The sequence below is a fragment of the Macaca mulatta genome, chromosome 14 (genome assembly GCF_049350105.2).
Source record: "Macaca mulatta isolate MMU2019108-1 chromosome 14, T2T-MMU8v2.0, whole genome shotgun sequence".
In the NCBI taxonomy this organism is placed as follows: Eukaryota; Metazoa; Chordata; class Mammalia; order Primates; family Cercopithecidae; genus Macaca; species Macaca mulatta.
Genome location: NC_133419.1, coordinates 54,149,584 through 54,170,338, shown reverse-complemented (window position 1 = coordinate 54,170,338; position 20,755 = coordinate 54,149,584). Strand labels below are relative to the sequence as shown.

General features: G+C 44.4%; 1 protein-coding gene across 7 annotated transcripts in view; it reads right to left on the bottom strand.

Annotated features, from left to right (window-relative positions):
- Window positions 1-20,755, bottom strand: part of GALNT18 (polypeptide N-acetylgalactosaminyltransferase 18) — a 362,102-nt gene that overhangs the window by 45,892 nt on the left and 295,455 nt on the right. For 4 of the 7 annotated variants that reach the window (XM_077963393.1, XM_015114859.3, XM_015114861.3 and 1 more), the window contains 2 exons: window positions 15,689-15,826; window positions 10,054-10,149 (listed from right to left, as the gene is read on the bottom strand). In XM_077963393.1, coding sequence (XP_077819519.1) covers window positions 10,054-10,149; window positions 15,689-15,826 — 234 coding nt within the window. Of the gene's footprint in view, window positions 1-10,053; window positions 10,150-15,000; window positions 15,827-20,755 lie in introns of all 7 variants that reach the window. The other 3 variants (XM_015114860.3, XM_077963397.1, XR_013404005.1) reach the window with 2 other exon arrangements.

The following is a 20,755-nucleotide window of genomic DNA, read 5'->3' as shown; positions in this document are numbered from 1 at the left end:
AATTAAAGTCGCTTTCATCTTTCTTCTCCTATAACCAAGAATTTACCTTTCCATAGAAAGAGCACTCCCCCGAAACCCCCATATCTTTTACTGTCTAATAAATTTAGGCAGAAAGAACGGGAGAAATCCCCAGACCTGGTTTTATTCCTGCTCTCTCTTTTTGTGGGCTAGTGGGAAGGGAGTGTGGAGCAGTAGGTTGCAAGATTTCATTGTATAAACTGTGATCATCTAAGTTCCTACCTCCCTCTCCAGACAGGAACTCCTCCAGGGCAGGGACTTGGGCAAAGCTGCCTTTTTGTCTTATAATGCTTGGCATAAAATAATACTCAACACATGTTTATTGGATGAACAAATGAATGAGTGATTGACTGAATAAAGACCTGGTGGGGAGACCCCACTATTGTATGTTTCCCACCAGAAGAAATTTTCCAGGCTGTTACACTAATCAGGGCTAATATTCTCAGTTATTCTGAGGATTGCTTGAAATTTGGTGCTAATTTAAATAAAATGGTTATGTTTACGCATTAACTAATTAGCGTGGTTCTCAGCAGCTTCACCTCACTAATTGGATTAGTTACACTCTATTTTCTCCTATCCAAGGCCTTCTCTGAGACCTGAGAATATCACAACGACAACAGAGTGAACTTTTTCAATGGCATTGAAGCACAGTCTCTCAAAAGGTTTAAACACAGATGTGAAACCTGTCCCTTTGTCCGGCCCAAGATGTCTTTGGGTCTCCAATATTTTTGGGCCCCACTGGATCCCACTATAAGTTGCTCCACAAAACTCTTCCTATCGCTTTTTAATCATAGCCATTTTGACTGGTGGGAGATGGTATCTCATGGTGGTTTTGATTTGCATTTCTGTGATGATTAGTAATGATGAGCATTTTTTCATTGTTTGTTGGCTGCTTGTATGTCTTCCTTTGAGGACTGTCTGCTCATGTCCTTTGCCCATTCTTAATGGGGTATTTGTTTTTGCTTGTTGATTTAAGTTCCTTATAGATTCTGGATCGCAGAGCTTTATCAGATGCATAGTTTGTGAATATTTGCTCCCATCCTGTATGTTGTCTGTTTACTCTGTTAATAGTTTCTTTTGCTATGCAGAAATTCTTTAGGTTCCACTTGTCAGTTTTGTTTTTTATTGCCAGACCAAGCTTCTTCTTCAAGGAAAATGAAACTTTCCAAAATATGAGGACTTCATAAAAGACAATCTATCATATGTTTGATGAATGAATGAATGAAACAATGAAGGAGAAACTGGAAGTCAAAATACTGGCATCCTTCCTAGTCCCATCTTTGCCAGTAACTTGCAGTGTGACTTCAGGCAAGTCAGTTCACATCCCAGATGCCATTTTCTTCTTCTTATTATTTTTTATTTGTCAGAGGTAACATTGATTTAGAAAATATCTAAGTTCTTGTGACAAAGACAAGACCTGGACACACAGAAAAACCACAACTTGCTACCCCCCTGAGTCAGGCAGGACCATGTTACCAGGTCTGGCCAATGAAATGAGAGAGGAAGTGATAGGAGACACTTTTTGGCCTAGAAAGTGAGAGTCAGGTTTCCATTTCCACTTGGAGGTGACCCAGGTTGGATTGTCACCCCAAAATTCATATGTGAAAGTCCTAACCCCCAGTACCTCATAATATAATCTTATTTGGAAATAGAGTCATTGCAGATATAATTACGTGTGCATGAGGTCACACAGAAGTAGAATGGACCCCTTAATCCAACATGAGTAGTGTCCTTAGAAAAAGGGGCAATTTGTACACAGACACACAGACTGATAATGCCATGAGAAGTATGATGTTAAGCTGCTACAAGCCAAGGGACCGGCAGAAGTTAGGAAAGAGCCTGGAGTAAAATCTTTCCTAGGCCTTCAGAGGGAGCTTGGCCCTACTGAGACCAATCTCAAACTTCTAAGCTGCAGAATTGTGAGACATGTTCTGTTGTTTAAGCCATGCAGCTTGTGATACTTTGTTATGGCAGCCCCAGGAAACTTCTGCAGGGGAAAAGGTCACATGGTCAAACTGTGACCCATAAGAGTCACTGAGTCACTAGTGGCCTAGAGTGTCCCTCAACCTTCAAAAAACTTTGTGAAAAGAGTAAGAAAAATACCTGAAACCTAGAAATAAGGCAAAAACAAAGAGGGGAGGTGGCCTGTCGTTTTAATATTATCCTAAGACATTAACGGGCACACCCAAGAGTATATAATTTTCCAAGAGAATGTACTCATGTTTGACTTTGCTATTTACCTTTTGGTTCTCACTCAGACACTATGAAGTTGTATGCTAACTCCTAGATTTCTGTCTGTGTAGAAAAGATCACATGAAAAGCTATAATTTTATTTCCCCATAGGACACGAACCACTTTTGCGTTTAATCTCTCCATATTATTTTAACATTTTTCTTTAGAAAATGCCTACAGATACTCAGTTCCTCAAATGCACTCAGTACCTGCTTAACCATCTTACAAAGTCAGCAAGATGAACGGGGCCAGCCTGCAGTCCTGCCTTCTTGCGCTTCCTACACTTTCACCATTCTTGGCCATTGCTGGCTGAAATCCAAGTCATGAAGCTCAAATGTTGCCCATATGTAATGCTCAAGAGAGAAACAAATTCAAATCTTGGCTGTGGTGAAGATTTGAAGATTAGAAAATAGAGAATAGTCTGTTTCTAGCACCAGAATGTAGCTTCATAAGGACAGTCACTTTTTTCTGGTTCATCCCTGTTTCCCAGGGCCAAGAACGGTATCTGGCACATGAATGCTGTTCATTGAAAAGGAGCACTATGGACACAGACACACACGGAGAATGTCATGTGAAGGGTAGAGTTATGCTGCTATGAGCCATTACCTTGATTTGGACAAGGTAATGAATTAAAAAGTCATACAATTCCAGGGTGCAAGAGCCCTTAGGAATTCCTTACCTTAAGAGCCTACATGATATAAAAATCCTTCAGAATGTCCCCAGAGCCTGCCAAACATGGCTCAGTGCTGATGACAGAGATGTCAAAATAACCTGAGCCAATGATTGGGAAGAGTTTCCTCATGCTCAGCCAAAACTCTGCGTCTTTATAATTTGGAAGGAGTTTTAACGTCCCCCTTAAATCTGTTCTCTTTTTAAGCTAAACAATTCCTATTCTATTAATTCAAGGACACAGTCTCGAGTGTCTTTACCAATCTGGTAATAATAACAATAGCCAACATTTAGTAAGCAATGACTGTGTATCAGGTTTTGTTCTCTAAACACTTTATGTGCATTGATTTATTTAACCCTTATAACAACTGCAAAGTTGGCACTACTATATTCTCTCTTATGCTGCTACAAGTCAAGGGGCCACCAACCACCAGCCAATTTCATTCCAGGCAACAAAATTGAAGCATGAGGAGACACTCACCTAAGAGACTCAGTTAGTAAGTGGCATGGCTGGGATTTAAACCCATATAGTCTGGTTCTTAATCACTGTATATTGCCTCAGAAATTGTCTTTCAGCATTTTCAGGCTTCCTATCAAGTGTGATGTTTAGGGATGAATATGTAAGGTTCCATAGAAGAGGTCAGAAACACCATTACCCTGCGTTGCTTTATATTCCCCAGGCAACAATGTGAAGTGCCACCTCCATCTCCTGCAGTTGTACAGTGCACAACCTGCACAATGGCATGTGACAGTTCCATCCCCATATGCATGACTTTCCCAAAGCTCTCCTTGTCCTATGTGGCCATGGTAACAAGAAAGATTTTGCTGAGAGCTGCCAGTAGGAGGGGGTGACATTCCTGAAAATGCATGTTGAATGTTTGATTTGGGCCAAGTCTGCAGGATTCAGAGGATCTTTGGGGTCCTCACCTTTCCACAGTCTCCTTCTGAGATGTACCCTGACTTCATCCTCAGGTAGCACATCTTAGAGTACCCCTTTTCTTACTCTTCCATGAGCAGTGAACTTCTTGCAGTCTGGAAGATGCCTTTGGGAAGTCTTGCCAGACAGCATCCCCTTACCCTTCACTCAACCCCTACCCCTGCATTTATCATGGGTGGATGTAGGAGCTCAGGTTGGGAATACACAGCCCATCCCCAGGATAACCTTGTCCTTTCCAGCTCTCCCAGCTCAGTGGGCAGGCCACAGCCTCAACAGAGTCCTACCACAGCAGCATCCCTACCCCTTCCTGGGAAATGTGTATAATCTGAGACTGGTCCCAAACCTCCCTACACAGCACTGACAATTGTGCATCTGAGCACAGCCTGGCGTGAAAGGTCACCCGGACACCAAGTGCTCCCTGTACAGCCCAGCTGCATGTTCTGTGGCTTTGGGGGATGGGGAAGGGAGACCCAAGTCTTTGAGACTTGCTGCAGCTTCACATCAAGAAGCTTATTTACAAAGGCAGTTCCTAGCATTCCTGGCAAGCACAAATTCAGTTTCCCAGGCCAACTGAATTTCAAAACAAAGGAATTAGAGATAAGCAGATTGTCAGAGCTGGGAGTGTTGGGCCTAAAGAAACCCAGTCCAGCTTCATCATCTGCAGACAGAAATACAGGCTCAGATGAAACTCATCAGTGGTGAGAGTGGTCAAAACAATCCTTACCTTTGGGTGGAGGTATGACCAAGAGGACAAATGAGGAAGCCTTCTGGAATCATAGGTTTGAACTTAATGGTGATCGTACAGTGTATACAAAGTTAAGAATTGTGCACTTAAGATTCGTGTATTTTAGTATAAAATTCTACCTCAATAAAATAGTAAAACAAAATAAAAGCCCAGAGAAGATTAAGGTGATGTTGCAGTTGTGTGGCAAGACAAACCCTTGAACTCAAGCATCCCAATGCCCACTTCACTGCCCTTTCCTTAACTCCCTTACATTTTTGGTGCCATAGTAACTCAGTGATGCTCCAGTAGTTTATGGGTGGGTTTTCTGTTTTGTTTTGTTTATTTGAGATGGAGTCTCATACTCTGTCACTCAGGCTGGAGGGCAGTGGTGCAATCTCAGCTCACCGCAACCTCTGCCTCCCAGGTTCAAGTGATTCTCCAGCCTCAGCCTTCCGAGTAGCTGGAATTACAGGTGTGCGCCACCATGCCTGGCTAATTTTTTTGTATTTTTAGTAGAGACAGGGTTTTGCCATGTTGGCTAGGCTGGTCTCTAACTCCTGACCTCAGGTGATCTGCTTGCCTCGGCCTCCCAAAGTGCTGGGATTACAGGTGTGGGCCACCATGCCTGGCCTATGGGTAGGTTTTGACCAGGGCAGGCCCCCATGGCAGATGGCACCATGGGGTCAAGGAAAGTCAGTCCAGGGTTGGTTGCAGCTAGAACCTTGAGGGTATTTACACTGAACAGGAGTCAGGATTAGAGTGGAGTAATAATGGTAACACTATCCTTATAGAAATACTAATAGATAACATTTATTGAGGACTTACTACATACCAGGTATTGTTTTAAATATTTTACATGTGTTAAATCCTCACAACAACATTTTTGGTGTATCTACCATTATTAATCCACATTTTACAAATTTAAAAATTAGGCCCAGATTTTAAAACCTTGCCAAGATTTTACAACTAGAAAGGTTCAAAGCTGGTATTTAGATTCAGGCAATCTGGCTCCAGAATCCACACTGTAACTATGACAGATAATGTCCCATATTGTATCATCTGCAGCTGGTAGAGAACTGGCAGCCTCTGCTCAGGCCAACACCTACCATCACACAGACAAAACATTCAACATTTGTCCAATGGTCCAGATAAGATCACAAGTATCAGAAAGCAGAGCAAGAATTTGTGGAAAGACCAACTACTTGTGACCTGGCTACCTTGGTCCACATTCAAGGATAACATGAAGACATTCTATGCTGAAAACCCAGGTGCCCAACTTCATTAATAATCAGAGAACTGCAAATTAAAACCACAGAGTGATAGTACTGTACCCCCACTGCAATGGCTATAAAAATATGGGTAATACCAAATGTTGGCAAGGATGTAGAGCAACTAGAACTCTAATATAAAGCTGGGAGAAGTAAGAATTGGTAAAACAATTTTGGAAAATTGTTTGGCAGTGTATTCGTTGGCTCAGGCTGTCACAAAGTACCACAGGTGGCATAAATAACAAATTTATTTTCTCACAGTTCTGGAGGCTGGGAAGTCCAAGATCAAGATGCTGGCCAATTTAGTTTCTGCTGAGGAACTACTTCGTGGCTTGCAGACAGCTGCTGTATCACTGTGTCTTTCATGGCAGAGAGAAAAGAAAGCTAGTGATCAAGCTCTTTGATGTCTACTCTTATAAGGACACTAATCCTATCAGATTAGGGCACCACCCTTATGACCTGACTTGACCTTAATTACTTCCTCACTTGAAATACTACCAGGGTCAGGGTTTCAACATATGATTTTCAAGGAGGGGCACAATGCAGTCCATAACAATCTGCCCCTGGCTTCCCCAAATGCATGTTTTTAAGGCGTGCAAAATACATCATTCCATCCCAACAGCCCCAAAGGTCTTAACTCATTCTAGCATCAACTCTAAAGTTCAAAGTCTCAACTAAATATCATCTACATCAGGTAAATGAGACTCCAAGTACAATTCATCCCAAGGAAAAATTTCTCTTCGAATGTGAGCCTGTGGAATTAGATCAGTCATGTGGTTCCAAAACACAACTGTGGGAAAGGCATAGAATAGATATTCTCATTCCAGAAGGAGACATCAGAATGAAGGAAAGAGTGATGAGTCCCAAGCAAGCTCAAAATCTTTGCAAGTCAAATTCCATTAGCTCTTAAGGCTCGAGAATAGCCCTCTTTGGCTCAATGATCTGCCCTCCAGGCCTACTGGGGTGCCAGCATCACTACCATGGCTGTGTGGGGTGGCCCTGGCCCTTAGGCTAGACAGGGCACCAGCCCTTCTCCTGGCCTTATGTGGGAATGGCAGTTCTGACAATCCCTAAAAATGCCTTTTGCATCATTCTTCCTTTTCTTGAGGAATAGAGCACATTGACAGCCAAATAGCTCTATGGTCCTTACGGTCCTATGGACTCCAAAGTCGAACAGCATTCTTTCATTCCATCCCACTTTCTCTGTCTCCCGTTTAGTTCAAACTGGCAGTCTCTCTACAGGTGTAATTTCATCTCTATTCCTGACTTCTGTTGAAATGGCTGGCAAAGTCCACCTAAGTCAAACTCATGTTCTCTTTATCATGAGCCACACCTTAGCATTATTTTCAGAAAGAGCTTTCTCAGTTTTTTGCAACATGGATAGCTGATAATTCTTCAAATCTTTAAGTTAAGGTTAAGTGAGGTCACAGGGATACAGCCCTGACCTGACAGGATTAGCATCCTTATGAGAATAGACACCAGAGGGCTCATTGTTGTGTGCTATCTGCCTCTCCCATGTGAGGACACAGCAAGAAGGTGGCCATCTTCAAGACAAGAAGGGAGCCCTCACCAGACACTGAATTGGCCAGCACTCTGATCTTGGGCTTCCCAGCCTCCAGAACTGTGAGAAAATAAGTTTATGTGGTTTAAGGCCTGTGATATTTTGTTTTGGAAACCTGAGCAGACTAATACAGGCAATGTATACTAAAAGTGAACATATGTCAATCCTATGACTCAACAATTCTGCTTCTGGGCATAAATCCAAAAGAAGTGAGCATATATGTATACCAAATGACATGATCAAGGCTGTTCATAGCAGCAGTATTCATGATACTTCCAAACTGGCCATAGTTCAAGTGTCCATCAGCAGTTGAATAGATGATGAATTATGGTATACTTATAAAATGGAATACTACACAGTAGTTAAAATGAACAAATTACAACTACATGTAATAGCAGGGATGTATCTCAGAAATGTAATGATGAAAGAGTTCCCTCTTCACCACATCCATGCCAACATCTATTGGTTTTTGACTTTTTAGTTAGGCCATTCTTGCAGGAGTAAGGTGGTATTTCATTGTTGTTTTAATTTGCATTTCCCTGATGATTAGTGATGCAGAACATTTTTTTCATATGTCTGTTGACTGTTTGTATATCTTCTTTTGAGAATTGTCTATTCATATCCTTTGCCCACTTTTTGATGAGATTATTTTTTGTTGTTGTTGTTGATTTGTTGAGCTCCTTGTAGATTCTGGATATTTATCCTTTGTTGGATGCATAGTGTGTGAATATTTTCTCCCACACTGTGGGTTGTCTGTTTAATGATTATTTCTTTTGGTGTGTGGAACACTTTTACACTGCTGGTGGGAATATAAATTAGTACAACCACTATGGAAAACAGTATGGATATTCCTTCAAGAACTGAAAGTAGAACTACCATTTGATCCAGCAATCCCACTACTGGGTATCTACCCAAAGGAAAAGAAGTCATTATATGAAAAAGATGCATGCACACGCATGTTTATAGCAGCACAATTCACAATTGCAAAAGTATGGAACCAACCTAAGTGCCCATCAACCAACGAGTGGATAAAGAAAATGTGGTATATATTCATCATGGAATACTAATCAGCCATAAAAAGAAATAAAATAATGTCTTTTGCAGTAACTTGGATGAAGCTGAAGGCCATTATTCTAAGTGAAGTAATCCAGGAATGAAAAACCAAATATCGTATGATTTCGCTTTTATATAAGTGGGAGATAAGCTATGAGGAGGCAAAGGCATAAGAATGATATAATGGATTTTGGGGATGTGGTGGGGAAGGTTGGGAGGAGGGGTGAGGAATAAGAGTACATACTGGGTACAATGTGCACTGCTTGGGTGATGGGTGTACTAAAATTTCAGAAATCACCACTGAAGAACTTATCCAAGTATCCATGTAACCAAAACCACCTGAATCTCAAAAACCATTGAAATAAAAATAAAAATTAAAAAAATATAATTATGAAAGAAGTCAATGTAAGAAAATATATACTATATAATCCTACTTATGTAGAATTCAAAATCAGGCAGCAATACTCTTATTTTTGATCTGGGTGTGTTCAGTCTGGAAATTGATTAAGCTGTACACTTATAATTCATGTATTCCCTCTATATATGTTTTACTTCAATATAATGTTTAAAAAGATAGTCACTCATTAAAAATGTCACACCATTGTAACAATGAAGAATGTGTTGCCATACTGGGTCCTGTGGGCGTAGCCTGATCTGCTGGCCTGCAATTAACCAGCCAGTAATGTCACAGCAACTCAGTCCCCCAAAAGGACAAGATGGTAGCGGTGACAATGGCCAGTCCCTGGGAGGGCTCATCATTCACACACATAGTGACATACATGTCATGATGTCCTTCAGTTGTGTGTTTTGGTAGGCAACAGCTCTTTTAAATACTCTTTTAATTGTAATTGCACACATAGGCATATCTTATATGCTCAAATATCTTTTTAAATCATTGTGTACTTCTGGAGATAAGTACACTCTGGGAATGTTATCAATTCAGAACAGGTCAGCCTATGACATTCTTGGTCAAGGGTTGTCTGCTGTACTTTGTTCAACGAACCATTTCTCTTGCCTGTGTCTTGGCATCCTCTTTGAGTATCTGAAGCTTAGACTATGAATGGAGAATTTGTAAGAATAAATTATTTTCCCGGTAGCTGCCCTTCATTCTCCACCAGGAGAAAGTCAGAAGAAGAGCTGGAAAGAAGGCCCATGGCTATAAATTTTGGCCCCAGCTATGATCTACTAAAGGGCAGAGCTGAAGACCATGCCATGGCATTCTGAAGGGACTCGGACATTTCAGGGAGCTTGGGAGAACCTCCCACTCTTGCTAGGGAGCAACTTGGTTGTCAGAGTCAGAACTGTGATGTACCCATAGTTTCCCCAAAGGAAGCAGGTGTTTCTCTTTAGAAATGTAACCCCTTTCATCCTCCCCATCCTGGAGGATCCTGGAGTCATAGCATCTACTCCCCCACCTTCCTTCCAGGCAAGGCAGATGTGACCCATCCTCTTCAGCTCACGAGGATGTGCCCTAATGAAAAGCCCCAGAGGCCCCTGGTCCCAGAGCTGCCATGACAGAGCCTAGCTCTCCTTCCCCATGCCAGGCACTCACATGCACACTCCTGGCACAGGAATCTCTTAGAGGACTCACCTGAGGCGTCATCCCATGGCATATGTACATGATGGGGACATTCTCTGTATCTGGCCCCTGGTCAAGACACAAATCAGTCTTCAGAGAATTCTGCAGCTGAACATCAGAGACCAGATGGCCACACCACAGAGAGAGGAACAGAGAGAGCAAATGCATTAACTCTGGAGAAACAAGTATTCTGCTGGACAGATTTCATTTCCATAATCAGCCCAAGGCCCTTGAACACTATAGAACCAACAAGCACCAGCTTTTGCCTTGCATAAAGGTGCTGAGGGGAGACCAGCCTCCTTTGAAAGAGAAACACTTACATGTCATTAAACAGTGAGCTGGGTTCTGGGAGTTGAGACAGTCTGGGCAAATATAAGAGATACACATGCATGTGCACACACAAGACAGTGCTTGCTCTTCAGCTCATGCATATCACACACAAGATGGTGCTTGCTCTTCAGCCCCTCCACTTCCTCAGGGGTGGAACAACAGCCTTCAAGTGTCCCTGAGGGAAATCTTTGCTCTTGAATGTTGGGGAAAATGGGCAACATGTTAGCTATTTTCAGGCCTCAGAGGTCCCCTGGGACCAGACGCTCTCTGCCTCCTGCAGACCCAGCAGTGGCTTGGCCAGGCCCCATGGTGGCCCACCTGCTTAGGGTCTTCCATAGTGGGAGGTCAGGTGGTAGAATAAGAGGAGGGGGCCAAGGTGGGAGCAGGAGAAGAGAACGGCATCTCTTACCCTCACCTATGGGTGGATGGATCCAGTCTTGGCAATTAACACATGTCTGGGTAAGAGAGCTGACATTCAATGTCACTTTCTTGCTTACACCCACTCTCAGCCCTCGGAAAGGGTAGCCCATTGTCCTCATGGCCCTGCTCACCGGCCATAATTGAGTGGACCATGGTGGGCACCGATCCACACTTCAGAATTAATCACTCTCTTTCTCTCCCTCTCTCCTCCCCATCTCATCACTCTCTTATCTGTCTTAGGAACCTAAACAGGACCCAGAGACTGTAATTGGTGGGTGGTGGCCACTAGAATTGCAAGGCTGTTTAAACTGGGCATGGGGGGGTTCTGTTGGCCATGGCCATGTTCAAGCAGAGAAAGCCAGTTGTGAACAAGGATGTGATGATGCACGAGGCAGACAGAAGGAGAGACAAGAGAGACCATCTTGCCCCTGCGGCAGCTTCAGTGGCTTCCCAGCTGTAGTGTCCGTGTCCAACTGTACTTCAGTTCCTACTCCTGTAAGAGTCTATGGTACCTTCACCCACCTCACCTTAACTTGAGCTGGCTTGACTGGGGTTCTCTCCTTAGCCATCAAAACACTCTGCCCAGAACAGGGGACTGGAGAACAGAATCCAGGGAAGACAAGGACAAGAGGCCACAGGGAGGCCATCTATCTGGGGGGAGGCCAGAGACAGCAGCAGGGCCTTTGTACTCCTGATGGCTTGTGGCAGGAGTGAAATGAAGCCAATGAAGAGGCATGAGATGGAGCCGACAACCAGAGGCCCATGTGTGCTCCAAGCATACCCTGTTCCTAACAGGGGACAAGGAACAGAGTTGAATTCTTTTCTTTTGAGCTTCCTTTCCTCTACTGGGTGGTAGCACCTTTAATCTCAAACTCACAGTTCAGAGATTCTGAAGAAATACTGTATGAACGTGTGTCTCAGGCAGAGCCCCCGGTAGCATTTCTGCAGCAAATCCCCCATTATAAACCAATTCCTTGGTTTGCCTTAGTGGGAAGAGCATATGTAAACACACTTTGTTCTCGTCCTACAGCCCACGAAGAGGTGGGTGTCATATCTAAAGCCAAGCACTGTAACCCATTAGGAAAATCTGCTAACTGCTGTTGCAAAGAGGAAGGCCTGGAGAACCCTGATGTTAGACTTGGCTTTCCCCTGGGTTCTTAATGCCAGTGCTTGGGTGAGAGGGTGGGTGTCTTTTGATAAAGTCCTCCCTGGCTCTGTGTCGTTCCTGCCCACCCCCCACCCCCACCACCCCTTAGGCAGGTAGTCCACTGAAGCAGCTAGAAGCAACAGGCTGGGATGGAAACCTGGCTCCAGTTGTGGGGTCTTGAATAAAGCAATGTAACTCCTTCCTGTTTGTTTTCTCCCCTCTAAAAGAGGAATAATAATAGTGCCTACCTCATAAGGCTGTTATGAGGATTAAGTGAAACAATATCTGCAAGTGCTTAGCATAGGGCCTGGCAAATAACAAATGTTGCAATAATTGTTGGCTGCTATTATTACTGTTATAACCTTCCTCAAAGGCATTCAGGGAAACCAGCTTTTAGGAATGCGTCTATGTGTCAGGTACCATGTGAAGTGCTTTCCACATATGTCTCACCTAATTGTCATAATGACTAGCCAGGATGAAGGAACTGTGGTGTAGGAACAAGCTCCACTCTCCTCCCTGTCTGTAGTGCTATTCAGCCTGTGTGGACACTTCCCCACATCGCCCTTGGTCTTGGCCTCCTCTTTGCCTCTTCCCTTGGCTCTCAGCTTATCTGCCACTCTGCAAGCCTTTCCCAACCCAAGTCTTGTATGAGATCACTGCCCTGTGCTTCACTAGCACTCCATTTCTCTTAGGGCAGCACTTAACCAGTTGCATTCTTGTTCCTTCTTCACTTGTTTGTCTCCCCTGTTAGTCATCAGACTGGGTCTCAGTCTCATTGGATATCATATAGGCCAGGCACAAAGGAGACAGTCAATACTTGTTGAGTGGGTGAGTGAGTAGGTATATGAAAAACATGAGTAAATGAATGGCATTCCCAAATGAATGGAATCATAGTCGGGCAAGTGATAGAGCTGGTCTGTCAGACTCCAAAACCCAAGCTCTTTCCATAATGCAAATGGCTATAATCCTGAGACTGTAAAATATGCCCTATGAAATGGCATTACTGTGACCACTAAGGTTTTGCAGCTTGTCAAGTTTACATAGCCATTAAGGGGCAAAGCTAACATTCAGAAGCCAGGCATGTCTGTTTCCAGATGCCCCTCCATCTCTACTCTCAGCACCAGAGCTGTGATTAATCCAATGCTCTCCCATCTCTTGGACATGGAGCTCAATGATCCAGGGGAAACTTATGCCCACACGATGGGGCCCACAGGTCCTTAGGCCTGCAGGAGTCATTAATGGGGCCCATTAGTGGATTAATGGGCTGGGCTATAGACTTGATACTGGCTCAACTCAGAGTCCCAGAAGTCATTTGTCCTGAACAATGTCATTTGGTCATGAGTTGGAATAGAAAAAGGAAAAAGAAATTATGCCCCTGAAAAGGCATCTGGTCTCTTCATTTTAGGATAAAAATAATTACCAGGAAGAATGAGTCAGACCCAGCAAATACTCTTGCTATTGTGGCTGCATCCCACTTTGCCCATCTTCAGCCAGGTTGCCCCCATTAAGAGTTTATTATGCTCTTTGACAAGCAGGCATGTCTCTGCTTATGTAGGGGCTCGGCCCGTGGAGGAGGCAGGAGGGAGGGGAGGGTGGCTGGGCCCTGAGCAGTGGCGGGCTGATGAATGTGCAGGGGGTCAGAGTCCTCTGCCAGCCGCAGGGATGGCTAACACAGCTCAGCCCTTTGGGATGACAAGCGAATGGTTTTCAGTGTGACAGTAAAAATAGGCCCGGCTCTGAACCCAGACAGATCTAGATCACAACCCCGTATTTTCCACTTACTATTTGACAAACCAAATGTTTCTGGGGGTGGCATGGAGGGCCTACATGGTAAACCTGTTGCACATGCGTATAAGATGAGATGTTTTTGCTTGGAGGATGAGAATGCCTTTGGCCAGGACCCAAAATTGCAGTGGGCACATGTACACACCTCTACTGTTACTGCGTCCCCTGCCTCTCTGGGGGAGTTTGGCTAATCCTGCTTAGCCACAGCTGACAGCCTGCTGAGAACATGAATCCAGAAGCTTGCCCTGGCTCACGCAGGCTTGGGGCCAATAGTTTCTCTGGAGCCACAGCAGCATAACTCTCCTTTTAGGATTGGGTTCCACCATGGCCAAGCAGCCCACATAGCTTGCTATGGGTAGAGTGTGGGGCATCAAAGGCAGCTGTGTCCTCAGGATGGTTCTGGGGAGGTGAATGGGACAGATAGGCACCTTACAGTGCAATGTGTTTCCATGGTGACAACAGGATCTGGAGACTCAGGTACTACCTAAGCAGCACTAGCTGAGGTGTTTGCTGAGATGTGAATTGCACCAGACTGAGAAGTGGAGAGATGAGAGGTCACTGCATGGTTCTCTTGGGATATGTCAACCATGCCATGGGGACACTCATGGGAGGATAAGACTGTCTCCTACAAGCTGGTATTCTGGATAACAGAGACCCTGGGGCTAGAGGGGGTGGGTCTAGGATTCCAGTTCTGTCTGCTTTGGAATCCTAGGATGTATATAAGAGTTTGGGGGTACATAGGGAGCACTGAGCCCAATCTCTCAGCAGATTCTTCCCACTCATAGGCAATTGTCCTGTTCATCTGGGGCAGGCTTTGAACTCAGCTCTAACCACAGCTCATCAAAAGAAGAGACCTCAGTTCTTCCTTCAAGTTTTCATCTTGAGATATCAAAAAAGGTCTGAGGGGACACTCTCCAAAGGAAAGAATCAGAGTGATACCAGAAGCTGGTTTTTTAGACTTGGTTTCACTGCTGATTATGTGAGCTTGTGAAAATCACTCTTTGACTCTGTTTCCCCATCTGTGACATGGAGATAATATAATTAATCCTACAGAGTAGTCTTGGGGGCTTGTCATGGCAAAAGTTTATGTGTTCAGACTGTAAGTCAGCAAAAGCCAGGCGAGATAGCAAAAAATCAATCAAAATACCATTTAAAATTCCTTATGGCATTTGACCTGTATGGTCCACGGAATATTGAGAAAATGGGAGAGTTTATCATATTCGAAGTATTTTAACTTTAGACAGAAAATACATTTTCATCTAAGGTCACATATCTACAAATCTTAGATTTTCTTTTACTCTATGGGGATAGTACTGAATTACCCCCGTTTAACAGATGAAGAAACTGAGGCCCATGACATTAAGACACTTACCTGGGAAGCAGCCTGGTTAAGATTTGAACCAGGTCTGTCTGACTCCAAACCCTATGCTCTGCCCCCTCCATCTTGCTCCCTCTCATCAGGGAGAACTGCTCTGTGCCCATCAACAAGCAGTACTAAAAATACAGCAAATATAATCAACTCAAGATGGCTCTGTTTCTAGAACTCTTCTCAGGGAGGCTCTGCATGTGAATGGAAGGCATCAGCCCCTTGGTAGGGGAGGCACACAGGGCGACTCATAGACCCTCAGGCACCCCAGCTGGGAAAACAGCAGGTGTTTGTTACCTTACCTTTCAATCTTAAGCTAACTGCTTTATTGTGTGTTTTATTAAGTGGAATATGCAGGTGTGGGGCCAGAGCTGAATTGCTTAGGACTATAAAGGAGAGACAAGTACCTCTCTCAAGGGACTGGAGGGGTTTGGGCTGTAAAAGTCAAGGCTTGCAGGTGCAGAACCCGCGCCCGCTCCCCAGGCCTACTGCAGTTCTTCACGGGAGCAGCTGAGAGGCTCTTTCCCTCCTCTCTCTTTCTTCACTATGCTTCTTTCTGTCTGTGTCTGAATGAAACCCGGAGGAGGCCAGCTCCTTACCACTCCGTAGGCAATGATGTCTGAGTACATCCTCATCTCTGGGTACACGCTGACCAGGTACCACCGGAAGGTCTTGCACTGCAGCTGTTTCCTCAGAGCCTTCCTTGCGGTGATGTCCCCGATGTCAATTCCTGAGTCCTGCACAGGGACGCGGAAGCAGAGATGAAGCCACTCCCAGGTTGCAGCTTCTCCCCAAACTCTACTTTGGCATGACCTTGTGCCACCAACCAAGATTCCTAGAGACTAGTGAAGGGACCATGTGGCAAGTTAACTCTTGCATTTTCCCACGGGCACCTTAACCCCATAAACATCCTCATTTAGACTACGAAACATGAGGTCGGCATTGCCGGGCACTGTCATCAAAGGCCATTGAAAATAAAGATGCCAAATCCTTAAAGAAAAAAAAAGCTATAGTCTGGATGTAGATGAAAGAAATGGGAAGAATCCATCTGAATAAAGCTTTTCCCTACCTCAAGAGGCAAAGTGAGAGATTCTGAGCTTTAAGGTGAGAGAGAGAGGGGAAGGAAAAAGCTTTGAGATGAAATGATGCTAATTCTAATACTATTCCTAAGAATCATAACAGCTAAGGCTTAAACATTTCCAGAGTGCTAGGCTGTATTCTGAATGAGATATGCAGTATGTATTTATATTTATTTACTTTTCTTTATATGTATGTATGTTGTCCCATTCACACCTATAAAACAGCACCACATAATCCTCCTTTATGGATGATGAGTTGAGACAAAGAGAGGTTCAGTAACCTCCTGAGTAACTTGCCCAAGGCCCCACAACTAATAAATGGTGGAGCTGAGATTTGAACCCAATTAACCTGGGTCTAGAGTTTCTGCTTTTAATGTTACTCTGTGTATTTGGAAGATGCCATTCTTCTGCCTCCTCAGACGAAGTCCTTGCAGGAGAAGCAGACTCCTTCAGCCTGGGAGTCTTGGCGTCTAGAGTACTTGTTTCCCTCCTTTCTCAGGAGCATCAGTGAGGTGGCCCCTGAGCCAGCATGGTGCAGCAGCCAGGGAGCAGAAAGTGAGACGTGAATGCGTCCAGGAGTGAGAAGGCTAGAAAAGCCCCCCTCCCCACATTGCTTGTAGAGCAGACTTGGGCAGCACTAAGAATTCCTGGGCCTGCATACCAGCTGTTGAATAGGGCACAGAATTGGCTGAGAAAAAGCTGATGCAAAAGCAGAGGCTGCAGAAGGGTCCATCCTCTGGGATCTGATGAAGACCTAGTGCGTCTCAGAGGATGACACCGTGGCAGGGATGAAGGCCAGCATGCAGATGGGCGTGTGGTATCCCATAAGATGCCAACCCAGAGTGGAGGGCAGATGAAGAAGTGAGCTCTCTCTCACCGACACTGTGGTCCATACGCTCTCTGTGTAAATCCCTGGTTCAAACATCAACTCCAGGGAGCAAGTTACTGAGGTCAGGCAGATTTTGTCTAAAATATCTGAGAAAGATCACAAAAATGGCTGCATTTATCTGGACATGAACAAGGCAAATTTTTGACATCAGACAATGTAGGCTTGAGTGAAAACACAATTTAGATATAAAAGAGATAGATTCCTTTTTGCTCACAAGAGTTCAGGCAATATAAAAATTTGAACCTGCTACAGCCTGACGGTTAAAGTTCTAGAATGACAAGGAGCTATTTTGGCTTCCTAGTACTTCTTAATGACCTCATCTGTGACTTGTGTGCGGCACACTCCTGCCCAGAGCCTTCTCTGCAGCTGTTATCTGAGCCTTTCTCTGCTAGACTCTGGCTCCTTAAGGTCAGGAAACTTCCATCAGACTTACCTCTGTGCCCCCAGTCCTAGCACTGAGCATGAGCTACATTGCTGGGTGGAGAAAATATTTATGAAGTGGTGAACACAGGAACTGGCAATAAATGTAATCTACTTTCCACTCCGACTCCAAAGCATTCATTAAGTATTAACCATTTACACTCCACGGTACTTTATCCTTATATCAGAAAACTGTCCTAGGACCCATCCATTCCTTCTCCCTTTGTGTTATAATTGCCTTTATGTGACTAAATTTAACACTGTGTCTGTTTTATAGGGAGCCACTAGAAGAACCTGTCTCACAAAGGCCTCTGTGTTTTCCTAAACTTCTGGGTTCCCACAGGAAAAGTATCTTTCTGCACTTAGGAACAGGGCAAAGTTTGCCTCCCTCCACATGATCGAGTAAAAGATGAGAGAGACACAATCCACCAGGTGGCCATCTCCTGCGACGAAGCTCAAGCACTAGCCCTTTGTTCAGCTTATCTTTCTGAGTATGAAGTCCCCTTCCCGTTCCTGTGTATTAATTGACTTTTGCCTTTCCGTTTTAATAGTTCAGCATATCTGCACTGTGTGTTTACTGTAAATTTCATCAAACCCATCTTCAAAGCAGGAGGCATACACTGAGAAGAAAGTAAACCTCTGAGAAGGTCACCTTGGCCCTTATTAGAAAACAATAAATGCATCTTCCTCTTTTGCCAAATACTTGGTGTAGTGAGTTGAACTGTGGCCTTCTCTAAAATTCGTGTCTACCCGGAACCTCTGAATGCGACTTTATTTGGAACGAGGGTCTTTGCAGATATAATTAATTCAGGATCTCAAAATGAAATCATCCTGCATTTAGGGCTTGCCTAAATTATGACTGTATGTGACTATATATGACTGAAATGACTGATGTCTTTATAAGAGGAAAAAAGAGTGGTCTGGACACACATAGAGACAAAGAGGAGAAGGCCATGTGAAGACAGAGGCTGAGACTAACCACAACCAGGGACCCCTCAGGGCCACCAGAAGCTGGCCAAGGCAAGGAAGGACGCTCCCCCCTCGAGACGCTGGAGGGAGCACAGCTCTGCTGGCACCTGGATGTTAGAGAATAAATTTCTGTTGTTTGAAGCCATCAAGTTCATGGTAATTTGTTACCATAGCCCTAGGAAACAAATATATTAACTTAGCCACATAAAAGTGTCCAGTATTGCAGCCACATAGTCACAAAATTCCTTATAGCCAGACTTAAAGGAGGGCTATCACTGAAGCACATGACAAGCCATCCCTGGCACTCAGCCTGTCTTTGGGCAAGAGAAGCAGTCTAGAGCTCCTGAACCCTGCTTAAGAAAATATTGATGTTTTGCTGCAGAGTTTCTGTTTATTGATAAATAAACTGATTTTCAGTTAAAGTAGCAGGTTGCAAGAGGTGAAGGCTCTTCGGCCTTTCAAAAGCTGGGGACTGGACGTGCTAAGGGAGCAGGTGAGAGGGCCAGTTCTGCTCAGCGCACAGCTCTGAGGAGGCCTCAGCTTAGAAGGCAACAAGCAGAGGGTATCTGCCCAGCATGAGCATTTTACAACTGTGGAAGGAAAGTATAGGGCATAAACAATCACAGCACCAACAAGAGTTAACACTTAACTAGCGCTTTCTGTGTGCCAAGCACTGATCGAAGTCTTTACGTGTATTAACTTATTTAATTCTCAAGGCAGCCACCTGGGCAGGGTTGACGGGCTCCAGCTCCATATTTGCAGCTAGGATGCTGTAGACGAAAGGTTAAGTAAATTGGGAACAGATGTGCTTGCAGCTGAGGAAAAGGGATTGGGGCATAGCTATCTCAGGGGCAGCTGGTAAACCTCCTAGGGAAACTGTGTGAAGCATATAGCATCCATGCATCCTCCTTCTTCTTTTCCAACTGACCTTTACCAAGCACCTGTTTATTATGTGTCAGACACTATCCTAAACACTCTGTATACAGATAAGAATACGTCACACTCTCGGCCTGAAAGGAGAGTCTGGGAGTTTCAGACAAGTAAACATACTCTTTGTGAACAAGTGTGAGGCATGGAAAGGAAGAGAAAGTGAAAGAGAATAGAAGAGGGGCCTCATTCTTCTTACATTGTGTGGAGACCAGGATTGGGGGCAAAGGAGGTAAGCAGTCAAAGAAGGCTTCCTGGAGTAAGCAACACTTGAGGTGAGTTTGGAAAAATGCGAAGGACGAGCTAAATAGCTGTTACCCAAACCTGGCCACCCTAACCTCTCATCTGGAGGGCTTTTTAGAGATTCTGGCACCTACCGCTCAAAATCCTCTCTGAGGATGAGATCCAGATGAGTATTTTTTAAAAAGCTCTCCAAGTGATTCTGATGCAGTTGGTCTGAAGGTCTGCTTTTAGGAGTCACTAACCAAGGAAGAAAGGGATTACACACACCGCCGGCAGACTCACTCATTAATAAGCGTTAGCAAGGCATCACCAAGCTCTTACCATGCGCCCTGCCTTGTGCTAGATATAATAACACAAAAATGTAAAGCAGTCTGTCCTCAGAGGGCCCATGGTGTGTTGTGGTGGTTCTCAGTGGTTCTGAAGAACTTTCTCAAAAAACAGATTCCAGGGGCCCCTTCCAAACCAATTAAGTGGTCATCTGTGGGGGTGGAGCCCAAGTGATTTTGAAGTTCAGCCAGATTTGAAAACCACTGTTCTAATGAGAGGGAGACTTTTAGATAACAGAACACTCTTTCACAGGCTGGTCATGCAATGACAGAGATATATATAGGAGGGGGAGCTCTTTCCCCAGTTGGAGCTGGCTTTCTAGAGGGGGGATCCCTGGAGCTAGTCTCAAAGGATGGGGAAGATTTAGTACGGGTGGTCATACAGGAAGAGGTAGAGGGTAGGGAATTCCAAGCAGGATGAGCAAGCACTGAGTCGTGAGAAACAGCATGGCATGGACGGTGTGTAATGGGCAGTTCCCATAGTCAACACAGTGTATGCAGACTTCAAAACAGGGAGTGGTGGGCAGTGGGGTTAAAATACAGGCAGAGGAGAAAGCATGGGAACCTTTGATGCCATGCCAAACACTGGGCTTTGTGTTTGATTTTGTACATAGAAGGAGTCATTTAAAGATTTTTTTTTTTTTTTTTTGAGACAGAGTCTTGCTCTGTCACCCAGGCTGGAGTGCAGTGGCACAACCACGGCTCACTGGAACCTCTGCCTCCCAGGTTAAAACGATTCTCCTGCCTCAGTCTCCTGAGTAGCTGGGATTACAGGCACGTGCCACCAAGCCTGGCTAATTTTTGTATTTTTAG